This window comes from Amaranthus tricolor, chromosome 11, assembly GCF_026212465.1.
Source record: "Amaranthus tricolor cultivar Red isolate AtriRed21 chromosome 11, ASM2621246v1, whole genome shotgun sequence".
Classification (NCBI taxonomy): Eukaryota; Viridiplantae; Streptophyta; class Magnoliopsida; order Caryophyllales; family Amaranthaceae; genus Amaranthus; species Amaranthus tricolor.
Window position 1 is genome coordinate 24,399,288 of NC_080057.1, and position 14,982 is coordinate 24,414,269.

The 14,982-nt window shown below is 33.7% G+C and overlaps 1 protein-coding gene across 1 annotated transcript; it reads right to left on the bottom strand.

Moving 5' to 3' along the window:
- Window positions 1-1,447: 1,447 nt before the first annotated feature.
- LOC130827651 (probable LRR receptor-like serine/threonine-protein kinase At1g67720) lies at window positions 1,448-10,510 on the bottom strand. The gene is made up of 15 exons (XM_057693431.1): window positions 10,186-10,510; window positions 7,471-8,002; window positions 6,069-6,574; window positions 5,782-5,914; window positions 5,233-5,304; window positions 5,084-5,152; window positions 4,942-5,013; window positions 4,763-4,828; window positions 4,480-4,643; window positions 3,969-4,210; window positions 3,686-3,812; window positions 3,543-3,611; window positions 2,854-3,040; window positions 2,563-2,698; window positions 1,448-2,138 (listed from the first exon to the last, which is right to left on the bottom strand). Exons 1-15 carry the CDS (start codon window positions 10,265-10,267, stop codon window positions 1,809-1,811), a joined length of 2,787 nt encoding a protein of 928 aa, XP_057549414.1. The 5' UTR covers window positions 10,268-10,510; the 3' UTR covers window positions 1,448-1,808.
- Between the last annotated feature and the right edge of the window lie 4,472 nt (window positions 10,511-14,982).

The window sequence follows — 14,982 nt, forward strand, 5'->3', positions numbered from 1 at the left end:
CATTTTTGAGATAAGTCTGGTCTTTTTTAGAGAGCAAGTATTATTTTGTAGAAGTTATATAATATATAATTAGAATAGATATTCGTGCAATGATCAACACTTTATAAATAATAATTTCATTATTTGATTATCTTTTAATAATTTAATATTTGCTTTTAATTTCCTGTCAGCATCTCAATATGAAATATTTATAAGAAATTATAAGGAAAAATAAAAGGTAATATATTAAAGTAAATTAAGAGAAAATGTTGAATTATTAAAAATAATCTAATGGTGGGATCATTCATATCGAAGGGGCGAAAAATTGGATTATCTATATCACTTTTTATTGATATTAATATTAATATTAATAGAAGTATTAATATATAAAAACATGATTTTTAAGGAACGCACATCTATGGGTGTGCACCGGTCCAAACCCGGACCAGACCAGCTAGAACCTATTCGACCAAAAGATCAGGTTTTTGAATATACTAAGACCGAAGATCGGGCCGGTCCGATCCGATCCGAATGTAGACCGATTAGACCAGAAACAATTTATGATACCAAAAATAAATTAAAAATGGAAGACTTAAAAATAATTTAACAAATTAATTATAAAATTAAAATATTTGAGTTAAAAAAAATTTTACATATAAAACCTTTTAAATAAATATATACATAAAAATTGTAATATATTATTCCTCTTTAAAATTACTTTTATATATTCGGTTTAACCCGAACTTTTTCAGGCTAAGACCAAAAACCCGAAATAAAGAATAAGTAAAATCCGAAGCCCGTACCAAATACAAGCGGTCTGATTTCGATTTAGGTCCGATCTCAACCGATTTCGATTCGGACCGTCAATCCAATCTAATTTTGCATACCCTTACCGACCTACACACATCTATACTAGTACACTAGTATTTTGATTTCACCTCTACCTAAAGGCCTCTTATATACATGCCTAATGAATATCGTTAGGGGAACTCATGAGAAATATTGGAATTTTAAAGAACTTGATAGTTATGAAAGATAATATACTCCCCAATCCCTAGAAAACAGTAATGAGAAAGTGAGTTATTTAAAAAAAGTTAAATATTAATAATAAATGAAAAAAGATTGAAATTTGTAAATGAAATTTAAAATAGTTGAAATATATGACTAAAAATGATATAAAATAAAAAAGATAATCCAAAATGAAAAATAATGCTAAATGAGAAGAACAAAATAAAAAAGTACCGTCATCAACTTTAGCTAAGTGGAAAGTATTTCATAAATAGTTGATTTATAGATTGTTAGCTTGAATGACTGATATGTATAACACATTTTACTTGGTGCAAATCCGCAACACTCATTAATATGTAGAATTACGATCGTGAATGACGTTCCATCGGTAGGGAAAGAGAGTCACTTATCGACACTACTAACAATTGCGTTGGATGAGTTGCCACCACAAATTGAATCATTAAGAGCATCATGTAAAGTACTACGTTTACAAGTTACAATCTTTGCTGTTTGAGACCTACTTTCGGCGAAATGAAAACCTATTCAACCTTGCTATTGGTATGCCTATTTTCAATGAATTGCGTAAACTTCAACAATACACACTTGTAACCGCATTGCGGAAGAGGGTATATGCACAAAGTTAAGCACAAACCTACTTCACAAAAACGTCCATACCTAAACGATTTACAACCTAACGTTAGAACCCTTGTTTGCATTAAAGACGTGCACTGAAATCTTATCGATCTCTAGTCTAAGCAAAATTTTGAACCATAGAGAAGAATATACCCAAAAAAGAATCAAAAGAAGAGTAATAAGAAAATCTATCGCGGTAAAGGCGTAGAAATGGAATCGTCTATAGCCAACTGACTATCAGTCGGAGCCAAGGAGCCCATTTGGATGGAAGAATGCAAGGAGTGTCGAGAGATATTATCGGAGTTGCCTTCTCTAATTCCTTGAGCTTCCTTCTGAATCATGATAGCGTCTTGAATTTCTTTAAGTACTTCAGATATTGAAGGTCTCATATGGCCGTGTGCTTGGACGCACATAAGAGCCTTCTCCGCTATCTTCCACATTGATTGTATGTCATATTCATCTCGAAGAGAGGGATCAATTATTCCTTGAATGTCTCCGCTCTCAATGTGCAGCTTCGCCTAAAGGGTAGTATAGTAGTTAGAACAAAAAATTAAGATCACGATCGAAAAAACGAAATCAGTTTGAATAGCTATTCAAACTAGAAATGAACTTTGTGCATTAAATTGTTCAAGTCGACAAAGTTAGACAATACACGAGGGGTTCTGATAGACCACAATAACGGGCCAAGCTACAAGGTATAAGTTTGAAGGAGTATTATTGAATCGGTTTACAAATTATCCGGGTGTCCCATGTATTATGGACACATTCTTAACAAGATATAATTGTGAAGGGGCAGGTCGATCACACCAGTGCACGGACAAGTATGTCCGCTCATTCATCTTTAACATGCGCATATTACCTACTCGATATTTACCCCATTTTGCGTAATGTCAAAAATAAAAAATTCCAAACAAGGGTACATGAAATTTTCACTGGACTTACCCATTGAACTATGTTCCGGCAGTTAGCACCAAAGTTTACATTAGATATCGCTTCCTGCCCTGATATTAGCTCCAGCAGAATGACACCAAAGCTATACACATCGCTTTTGTCGGTCAACTGCTGTGAGATATAATACCTGCAGATTAACGGACAACCAAATCATAGGGTCGTACGTCAAAATACATTTTCTCGAGTAGAAGAGATTTTGTCCGAGCATAGAGGCTTTCTCATATAAGTAAAAGATACACTAAATTAAATCTAATCTATTTATCAAAAACCAAATAATCTTACTCGGGATCGAGATATCCCACAGTGCCTCGGACAATGCTCGATACGTGCGAAGCTCCATCTACGGCAAGTTTTGAGAGACCAAAATCTGAAACTTTAGCCCTCATGTTCTTGTCCAATAAAATGTTACTGGTTTTTAAATCTCGATGTATGATTGACGGCACACAGCCATTGTGAAGATATTCAATTCCTGATATACAAATGAGAATAACATCAATCCCAACTAAAGGTGTTCAACGGGCTGGGCCCCATTTAGAGCCTTTATCCGGCCCGTTTTTACAAGGGTTGGACCAAAAATGGGCTCTACTACAATTAAAATAGAGCAGGCTATAAAAGGGCCAAATCAAGGCAGGCAATGGGCCATTTTAAATAGAAAAAACAAGCTCTACTATAATTATTATAAATGACAATGCCAATGAGGATTATTAACGTATCTACAATTTAATTAATATAAAAAATAATTTATTTATTATAAATTAATAAATGGGGATAATAATAATCTCTATTTATGAAAATGGGACGGGTCGGGCTTGAAAGCCCATATTAATTTTTAAGGTCCTAATCCAGCCCGACCCATATTTACTTAGCCCCGACCCGTATCTGGCCCATTGAACACCCATAGTCCCAACTTTCTATTATATGAATTGTAGCGAATAATTATTGAGAGTATATTTGTCCAAGAATTTATAAACCTCTTGCAGCGTCTTCAGCAATCTCAAGGCGTTGGATCCAATTTATACCATGCTCTCGCGTTAAAGGACCTAGCAAATGAAAACAAGTGAGGCAATGAAAATTTCACGTTGCATCAATTCAACATAGTTATGGGCTCAATTACCATATAGATGCTCCTTGAGAGTTCCGTTGTGCATGAACTCGTAAACTAGAATGCTTTTGCCATCTTCTTGGCAGTATCCTAGAAATTGCACCAAATTTTTGTGGTGAATCCTTGAAAGGAGAGTCACCTGGCACACATACAATTACAAAAACATACTCGTAAACAAGAAATGATCTATCTATAAAAGGGCGGCTCGGTGCACAAAGCATCACGCAAAGAGAGGGTCCGAGGAAGGGTCCCACCAGAAGGAACCCGAATACGAATATGTTAAATATTAAAGTACCTCATTTGAGAATTCCCGTTTTCCTTGGAAGGAGTTACTAGTAAGAACTTTGACAGCAATTTCTCTTCCATCTCTTAGTTTACCATAGTACACCACCCCATAACCTCCAGAACCGATTTTTCTTTCAAAATCTTTCGTAGCTTCTTCAAGTTCCGAGAATGTAAAGCAATGAGCAGCTTCTGTAGTAGTGCTTTCCAAGGGAGAGGGTGGCTTCTGAGATGGCAGGACATTTCCAGGACGGGCTGAAACTTTAAAGTCAGTAGGAAGACAAGTAACAAAAGCTACAGTTTGTAGTTATGTTACTTGGACTCGGGTACTGATGTTGGATACTGATAAATGTCGAATACGTCTAAATATTCAATTTTACGCCTAAAAAGAAGTGCTTGAGTGCTATGCCAATGTACGAGGATTAGACACGGGTACGTGAAGCAAAATGAAGAGTCCGAGTAACATAGGTTTGCAGGTAATAAGAAAAGACGGGCAAAAAAGGGAATCAGGTTAAGAATCAAACCTTGGTCATTACATCTTTTCTCAGGGTTCTTCACCTTGCCCAAGAAATAACAAGACACAATAGTTGCTATAAAAAGCACAAATGCACCAAGTGTCGAACCAACAATTATGCCGACTTGAGTACTCTTACCGTTCGCTTCACGAAGATTGACATTTCCAGAAAAGCTAAAATAATAATATAAAAATAATGGGTTATTGCAATAAACCACTTTGCAAGTAGTCATTCCAAAAAAATGCATCAAATACACACAAGAAACAAGGACACAAAGATAGACACTACTTACTTTGTAATAACATTTTTAGCAAGGTCTGATGGCCATTTTCCCGATAACTTATTGTTTTGCAAGTACCTACAACCATAAAGTTCGTTCGTTAATGAAGTACGACAAAGTATGTATAAAAGAACTTCTAACGATAAATTCATTCAAAATTTAGATATTCAAGCATGGACTATGGAGCGTACAGTTCTCTTAAATTTTGCAGCTGACCCAAGGATGATGGAACTGAACCCGTCAACTGGTTGTTCTCCAAGTGACTACAATACAAAAAAACATAAGTAAAAACTCAATTTAAATATTTACTAGAAGCGATTCCATTAGGCTTACATTATTTTCAAGTTTGGGCAGCCTCTAAAATCAGGAATCGATCCGGTCAGTAAATTCCCATCAAGCCATCTGCAATCATTGTAGCAACTATTCACAAATGCAACTTTTTCAACACAATTTGACAATTGAAAAGAAATCAACAAACTTACAACTCAATCAAACCGCTCAAGTTCGTCAGCTCGGAAGGTATATCTCCGGTCAAATTTTTCTTGGATAAATGACTGCAAGTAAAATTAAGATCCCATCATAAAATAGAATTAAGTTAAACACAGATGCACCAGGAACTAAATCCCCTTTGAGGCATTAAGAAAGAGGGAGGATTTAAATATAAGGGGGACCATCATCATCATCATCATCATACCCGGTGTATCCCGCTCATAGAAAACTATGATCAGGGTCTAGGGAGGGAAAGAAGGCAACAACTCATACCCATTAAGGAGATATAAAGGGGACCAGGGTAGTAAAATTAAGGAGATAGGCATCAAGAGGAAGGATTTACATAAAAAGAGACCGTCATCATCATACCCAGTGTATCCCGCTCATAGAAAACTATGATCAGGGTATGGGGGAGGGAAGGAAGACGGCAACTCATACCATAGAGGAGGTATAAAGGGGACCAGGGTAGTGAAATAAAGGAGATATAAAGCAGATATAAGGGGGACCGGGGTAGTAAAATGAAGAAGTAAAAGTACACCTACATAGCAGTTACAAGTGGCTGAGGATCTGAGCTGCACTTCAACCATGACCATGGAACAGGCAGGCATGGATCACCACCTTCTTGAGCCCAATCAGCAGATAAGTAATGTGAAACCAGCGTATTTATAGTAGATCCTGTTACACCGTGCAAGGCTATATCAGATTTGCATCTTGTACACGAAATAAATAAATGCCGCAAGAGCCTAAGTAAATAATAAATTTTACTAATTTCGAAAAGACCACGTTTTTTCTTGAAGAAGAAAGATACTCAACACCATATCTCACTTACCATCCAATGTACCGACATTTTTCTTCACGTACTTATTGATCTCCATTGCGTTCACCAGAGGCCCCAAGTTTGAATCAGGGGTCTTGACAAAATCAAAGGACAACACAAATGGAAGGGTCAAGTTCTGAAATCCAGGCTCATAGAGGGTATCTTTTCCTTGAGCGTTTTCAAGGATATTGACAACTGCTTTAGAATCCAGAGGTGAATCTGGAAGCTCGAGCTTAAATTTCCTTACATCATTAGGACCCAAGTCTTCTATTTCTGCAAAGTATGTAAAAGCCCACCCGCCACCAGGAAACCCATCTAAATTCAGACGATATGACAATGTCCCGTTTGTTCCGACTACAGCGGTTTGCATCACTTTCTCTGGTGGTTTATCATTTTTGCTAACATTGACTGGCCTCTTTGTCGATCTAGTCTCAGTGCCAGGAGCAACATCAACTAGATAATTTGGTTTCTTCAACAAGTCAGATTCCCATATTCTATCATATGGATCATCGGGATACCTGGAAAAGAAAATCGGATCATATAACTTGTAGGGCTAGAAAGAAAAATAAACCAAACTCGAGCACTTCTAAATATTCAGAACACAAAGTCCAACTAAAAAAACTAGCTTATCAATCTTCAACTTTCAACTTAGAAAAAGCTCATAAATCTAATACTTGTTACAAGTACTGCCTCCATTTATTCAAATTTAAAGCATGCTTGACTTTAGCACCATTTACATATAAAATAAAAGGGTAATAATTTTGTTACTAATAACAATGCAACATTTCCAAATGTCAACTTTTACTTATTGAAAATTTTACTTACTGATTCAAACATGAAGAAGTATGGATCATGTTAGGTCTCTCAAACATAACAGGTCAGGTCAAATTTGTATTCGGATCATATATAAATGGGTCAAAAACCCTTTGACACAAATCGTTTTGAGTTTTTTAGTTTTATTTTAGGATTTTTAACATTGAATATGTCTTATTATTTAGGCCTTAATTAAACTTTTAGTTTGAGTTGTTTGTTTTGTATTTATTACGAAAAATAGTAAAATATTGAATGAATCAAATTCATGTTATACTGAATACTAATTGACCTGACTCGAAATTAAGTCTTTTAATTAAATGGGTCATACAGATTTGTTTAAGTTATAAAATTTTGACCTTAATTAACTTATTTAATAAACAGATCAAGTCGGGTCAACCCATATACTTAACTGAGTTGAAAGTCTCATCCCAAACCCACTTATTTGGGGTTAGATTCAGCATTCCATGCTTAAATGATGTAGAGCACATATAGTTTATTCGTTTAAACTGAAACTAATTAAACAATCAAGAAATACGAATCATGAACAAAACTCGTGCTTATGGTTTATTTGATAAATCAAATGGAGAAGTTAAGAATATACCTCACAGGATCAGCACTATCGGCGCCAAAATTAATTCTGGCAGATACACTCATGTAATACTGATTTTCGAATTCAGTAATATACATTGAGCCATTGAACTGTCGAAGCTCAAGCGTAGAGATGAAGGGCTGCCCTGTTGTAGCATTTGACAGACACACACTTATTGTTGGCTCCGCAGCAAGGAATATCATTTCAATAACCTCAACAGTGTTAGCATCCGAGATAACAATGGTAGACCAGGGAGTTGCCCCCATCGAAACATCGAACTTCGGATATACATTGTTGTTGTCGAAGTTTCCATATAAGAAAGTCGCTCTCACCAGGTATCTAGTCCTGCTTGTAACATTTAGAGTGTAGCAGTACTTTTGGTCATCGTTAGGAAAATATCTTAACGACATGTATTGTTGTCGTGTTTCATCTGGAATAGATAGATTAGCGATCTGTCCAAATCTGAATTGGTCATCAGAAACCCATTCAATACCGAGCATATCGGTATGACTAAATTTACCTCCACAATCCAGACTCACAAAACCTGCTTTGTCAATGGAATGTTATTGGTACAATACTTCAATCAACGCATAGCATAAATGACTTGCAGCACCGAAACCATAAATATTTGAAGAAATGATAATGTTTAAGAGAAAAATTAATTATGTAAGCATAAGCTACATGTTGGGATGATTAATCCCACATCGACAAATTAAAGATGATGTGCACATTTTATAAGTTATTGGAGCGCCTCTTCACATTGCCATATGGTTTTGCGATTGTATATATCTTCTTGGCTTATGGAGCGTGTGCACCTTGTGTTTTCTCCATTATTTGTTGGCATTGACAATAAGTCCAGCTAAACTTAACACTACATAATGATATATTAACGAACTTTGAATACATAAAAGGCTCCAAATCATCTCTAATGGCACATTTTGTTGTTGTTACTAAATGGTGGTAATTGGAATGAGTTGTAGTGTAATATTTCATGTATTGTGCCAGGTCATTCCCATGGCGGTGAAACATTGATCACAAAAAAGTTCTTTTGTTCACAAATTTTCATTGTCACTTTATTGCCGCCTCTCCAAATGGTAATACAATGGAATGAATTTTGTGAAGAAAATGAGATGATTGAAGTAGGATATGTATGACCATCAAACTTGACAAGAGATTTTCTTACAAAAATTTCACTCACTTTGCTATACCATTCCAGCTATTTAATACTGATTACCAAACTGGCAGTAAGTGGCTCAAAAGTTATATAATATTTCCAAAAGTTTGTAAGGTATTGCTTCCACTCGGATTTGTTTGTAAAATTGTTAGGTTAAACCATGGATACATACATACAGTTACTCACAAATTTGAAATCTATGTTCATGATCAAAAAACTTGGATTCACTAGGCCAACTGGTGATAACAAGAGCAACAAGAATTCTGGAAAGAGTAAAGGCCCCACAACCAAGAGAAAGATTTACATATTATGAACTTAAACCCTATCAATAAGGCCTTCAATGGTTTCTCTAAAGCTTAAAAGTGGTAAAAGTCTCAACCAGCGGCTCAAAATGTTCTAAAATACATAGTTGTCAAATAAATACACTTCGGAAATAGGAACTAAGATTGACATTATTTGCAAATCCTTCCGTCCTTCATTCTTCAACACTACATAAAGCCCCTTGGGAAAGATGCTAGAAACACTTTACTATAATACGAAAAAGATCGGTCCGCATTGGTATCATAAGTGGATGACCCTGTTTAGTTTGCTAAGCTTTAGCGGTTATCTATCCCGCAAGCCTCCGATCATTCACCGTAATTCCAGCCCTCTTGCCCAACGTCCACACTACACTCAAGCTAGACACTCTAAATTGCACAAATCTCGATTACATCATAACCCTTTGTGGCCCTCTTCAAACCAAAAAGTATTGGATGGAGCAAGATTCAAGAATAAACCCCAAAAGGCAAAAGATCTTTCCACGAAGAACTTCTTGAACACCTCACCCCCCCTAAAGATTATATCATTAAATAATACTATACAAAGAACCTAGCTTATACATCTCTTACTATCAATTGCACTAACAACATTGCTAATATCAAGAGAACTGAAATCATATTATCATTGCCATTTGTGGCTCTCAAACTCAACTAAATAAACAAAAAGAAAAAAACTAATAACTAACAAATATTATTTTCTAACTGAAACAATGATACATTGAAAGTAAATGATAAGGATGTACAAACAAGTGCCAAGATTCTGTAGCGTGATTCACTAATATTCTTGCAAATTGCGAATCAAAATAAACGGATTGTGATCGGTTTTGGGCTATTTTAGAGTCATTTTAAGCAAATAGTGAATTCAAAACGCGAATTAACAACCAAATTATGTTACTACAAGAACCAACTCAACAAAAACTGTAAGTTTATGTTTCAAGCACCATATATCTTATATACTCTATCACTCACACCCTCTCAATCGATACCCATTTACTCTAGAAGTGTGGATGCCCTCTTCAAACATGATTTGGCCATAGTCACAAGGCATAACTAAGTCATACTATGCAATTCTTTCAAGTATAATCACTAGTCAAGTACTCCAAGCAATCAATATTGTCAATAAAACAATCTTGAATCACTTAAGCAAACAAACAAACAATTTTTAAACAACCCAACAGAAATAACATGCTCATTGATTAAAAAGAACAATAAGAATTGATGAATTGAAGGGTATACCTGGCATTTGGGCATTACTGAAACAGACATGTAACAAGAAAAATGGCAAGAGAAACAAAAACACAGAACCCCAAATCTCCATTTTTGTATCTTGAGCGTCAGATTGGAGAAGAAAAACCCAAAACAGGAAAAAGAAACGGATTGAAACCCCAAGAAAAGGAAAGAAAGGAAATGGGTTTCAAATTAAAAGAAGGGAAAAGCAGTAAAGTTGAAAGCTGATTAAGGCACACATAAAAGTTTGTATTTTTAATCAAAATTCAATTAAAAAAAAGACTGAGCAGGTGGGGGAGAGAGAGGGATTGAGGCCTGAGGGAGTGTAAATTAATGAAGTGAATGAGTGTGACTATATATAATTTAAAATATCAGTCACCGTTCATACTGCTTTAGTAGTACTTAGACCGTCTTTGTAAATAATGTTAGATTTCTAAAGTTAATAAAAAATTATTCTTATTTGGTAGAATTTAACTGGGTGGGAGTTGTGTCTTTTTTATTTATCTCTTCTTTTTTATTTATTTTTTGTCTTTTTATGATTATTTATAAATCATGGTGATTAATTAAAAGTTTTTTATAAAAGTCTTAATTTGTTTTCATTTGTTTATGTCATTCACTCTTTTTTCACATATTCCAATACAAACATAAAAATCAAATAATTTGAATTGTGAGGTTTTTAAAATTCTTAAAAGTTGATAATTAATTGTATATATTAAGACAAATTTATCAACGTTCTATATAAATATCACGTAGATCGATAAGAAATTATAGTCAAAGTTTAACATTAAAATTTGTAAATTCTATCTGAGAAGAACATATAAAAACGAAGAGAGTATGATTTATGATGAGAGAAAATACACTGCTCTTTTGAGTTTACAATTTTACAATTTATAAATCTTTTTTGGCCACGCTCTTTTTTATGGGAATGAGTTGCAGCTGTCTTTTTCTCTTTAGATCTTATCTATAGTTTTTCTATGAAAATGATATATTGGATAGGATGATGATGACAGTTAAGGATTGGTTTTCTTTTATTCAACACCATATTATTATGTGGCGTGTAATTAACAAAATTTATATTAAACATTCTTCCGTTGACTGTGCTGACTCGGGTCAATACGTTAATACTAACCACTCTCCTTGATTAAATATTAAGTTATTAACTGCCTGCATATTTTAAATTACTAAAAAGGGTCTACTTTGAAAAGAGAGTTGTTGGTTCTCTACGTAGTTATAGTTGTATATCTATTATCTAGTGGTAATTGTGTAATAATAAGGGGGTGTCAAAAATATCCTATCAAATAATTTATTTGTTTTTAAAATTGGATTATTCGGATCGGATAATATATGCAAAATTAAATATCCGGATTATTTGGTTTTCAAATTTTTTACTATTTTTATTTTTATAATACATGTATTTTTTTATTAAAAACTTTTGTTTAGGTTGCAGAATTCACTAATATGTACTAATTATCAACTATAACTAAGTTACAACTAATTTATTATTAATCAATTTAGACTTTTGAAAATCCAACCATATTCTCAAAATGATTTGTTTTCAAAGTTTTAATAATAAGTTTGATTAAAGAAAGAAAACGAAGTGAACTTAAATATTAAAAATAACGAAATTTTTTTTTAAAAAAAAAGAAATTTAATATTGAATATTTTGATCTGGATTAATCCTAATACCCAAATTTTGGATATCCATTTTTTTGAATCGAAACTGAATCATGATTTTTACTATCCGAAAAATCGAATTTCTCAATTTCTTGATCTGCATTGATCCGGTTTTTGATTTTGAAACCCCCTAGTAACAGCAGTGGTTATGGTAGTCGATGGATTACAATTTGTCGATTAATGTGGAGAAAAATTGTAGAACGACTACTTTTCATTTTTGAACAATACAAGTTGTGATTAACGTATTGAAAAGAACTACATAAACTACCACCACATGCTAATTAAATTGTTATTTTACTGAATAATGATATTTTTTATTAAATAATATTTTATCTTATTTAAACACTAACTACTAGTCAAATTGATTCGAGGAATACAAATTAAGTTGGATTGTGCATTCCTTATACCATGAACACACAGATATTTAAAGAGTGTTTTAATAGCCACAAATAAATAACAACCTAATCATGTCATTTTCTATTTTATTTTAAAATCAAACTAAACTCAATCGCATTAGAGTCCAATTGGGTTGAATCATTATCTTTCTAAAATTCGATATATTTTTAGATTCTATTATTAACTAGCCAAAGTGTCAAAACTCAATAAATTCCCTAAATCGAAAAATAATAACGGAAAGTAATAAAAAATTAAATAAATAATAAAGAAAATCATTACTGAGAAATTTAACGTTGTTTACTATCAATGTGATAGTTATATCCACTGGCACTGAAAATAAACTTTTCACTATAAATCAGGAGATTACAAGATGAACGAGAAACCACAACAATGGCTCTCCAAGCTTTTTCTCTCTTAGTTTTCCTCACTTTGTGTTTCATGCATCATGTGCTAATTCTAATTACAAGAGGGGTTTATATAGTATGCCACTTAATAAAAAGAAATTGGGTTAACAATTAGAAAGAAATTAGCTCAAAACTTAAGTAACTGTCAAAAAAAACATGGAAAAACCAAATCCTGCACAAAACGCATTGCTGCGCCCCGCGTAGAAGTCCACGCCCTGCAGCTCCGCGGCTCGAGCCATACTCCGCGGCCCGCGCACTGTTCTCTGCTCAAAACAGAAGCTTCTTCGCGCCCCACGTATATCTCCGCGGCATGCACATTTGCGTTTCATCACTTTTTGGAACCATCTCTTAATTCATCATAAAACCCAATCTTAGACTAAGTTCGAGTTACACAATTCCAACAATGTGTATATCCATATTATTCTAGATACTGCTAGTCTCACTAAGATTAGGTGATGTAACAAGTCACATAATTGCTGTTGATGTTATAAGGGAGCACCATCAAAACTAAGACACCTATCTCACTTTAATTTACCATGTCTACTCCCCATTGTCTACTAAACACAAATTGTTACTTGAGACCGTCTATAAAAGAGGTGTCTCAAATTGGTCGGCTCATTATTAATAAAAAAGATAACTATTAAAAAACGCGTGTTGTGTGACCCCGTTTGAAGTTGGAGTTATAACCTATTGAAGTTGGTATTATAATCCATTAGAGTTGGTATTATAACCTATTAAAGTTGGTATTTGGAGTTGGTGTTATAACCCATTAAAGTTGGATTTAGAATTGATATTATAACCTATGTGGAGTTGGTGTTATAATCCATTGAAGTTGGTATTATAACCTATTAGATTGGTGTTATAACTTGTTAAAGTTGGTTATAAAACCTAGGTTATAATAGGTTATCATAGGTAAAATGTCAACTCCAAATAAGGTCAAACGCGCGCGTCAGTTTTAGATTTTACTCTTTTTTTTATTGTTGGGCCCGGGCCTAAACAGTCATCTCTTATAAAAACGATCTCTCAAAAAGGCGCCGTCTACTAAATTGTAAGTAAGAAAATTGCCCTAAAATCCTTGTTGTTTAGCCTTGATCTTTTTACCTTATATACCAAACCTCGCTCAAAATCAAATTAACCCGATCAATAAGAGAGTAGATTACCCATAACTTCGTGTAAATACGATTCTACACTAGTCTCTAATACTAGTTATTAGTTGGAATTTATGATGAATTATAAATGTGCTTGATTAGTTGATCTTAGGATTTGACGATCATATAACCTATCGGCGAGGTATGAGGCTAAAGGCAAGTGGGTACGAACGGGATTAGGGATATTAGTGATAAGATCACATACCCACCATATACCTACTAATACTATCCATTATATACATGAGAGATTTTTCATACTTATTTGAAATTAGTTTTACTTTTTTCACATATTTTTGAATAAGACAGTCTCATGATAAGACCATCTCTATTGAACGGATTTATGTATAATTAATGTATTAAAGTGATCATTTAAAATTTTTAAACGATCAATTAGAATAATTAACTAATTAGCCATTCTCATAATAAGGCGATCTCGATCATACAAGAACAGAACTGTATTTTTTTCATTCACATTTCAAATGTTAGTTTTCGTGAAAATTTGAAAAAAAAAAAAAATTTTTAATAAATTTAATTAAAAAATAAGTTTCGGCCAAACTTTATTTTCAAAATAAGCGTCTTTGGCCCCAAAGCTAGGCTTGATATGTAATCGCTGTTACTAACAGCGAGTATAAATTTAAAAATTGATCAAAGCTTTAGTCAAGTAATATGTCATTGTTACTAACAGCGAAATAAGGGTCAAGTTGCTGTTAGTAACAGCGACTTTAAACTGCAACTCTTTTATTTGATTTCATGGAAAATGACAGGTATCAGTGGGTGCAGGAGAGTCAATTTGGATATTTCTCAATAAAAGCTCCGAGTTATGCAAAAAGCATAGAGGTACTTTCCAAGGAAGACCTTTATAATACCTTATTCACAGTAAAATAAAATTAAATCAAGCATGGTCAATATACAGAAATATGGCACTAAAACCTGTCATTTTCCATGAAATCAAATAAACGAGTTGCAGCCTAAGTCGCTCTTAATAACAACGATTTGATTATTGACCAGTCAAAGTTTTATTTCGCTGTTAGTAACAGCAACATATAGCTTAACTAAAATTTTGACCATTTCTTTATACTTGCTGTTAGTAACAGCGATTACATACCGAGCCTAGCTTTGGCGCCAAAGAAACTTATTTTGAAAATAAAATTTGACCGAAGCTTATTTTTTTGATTAAAAGTTAT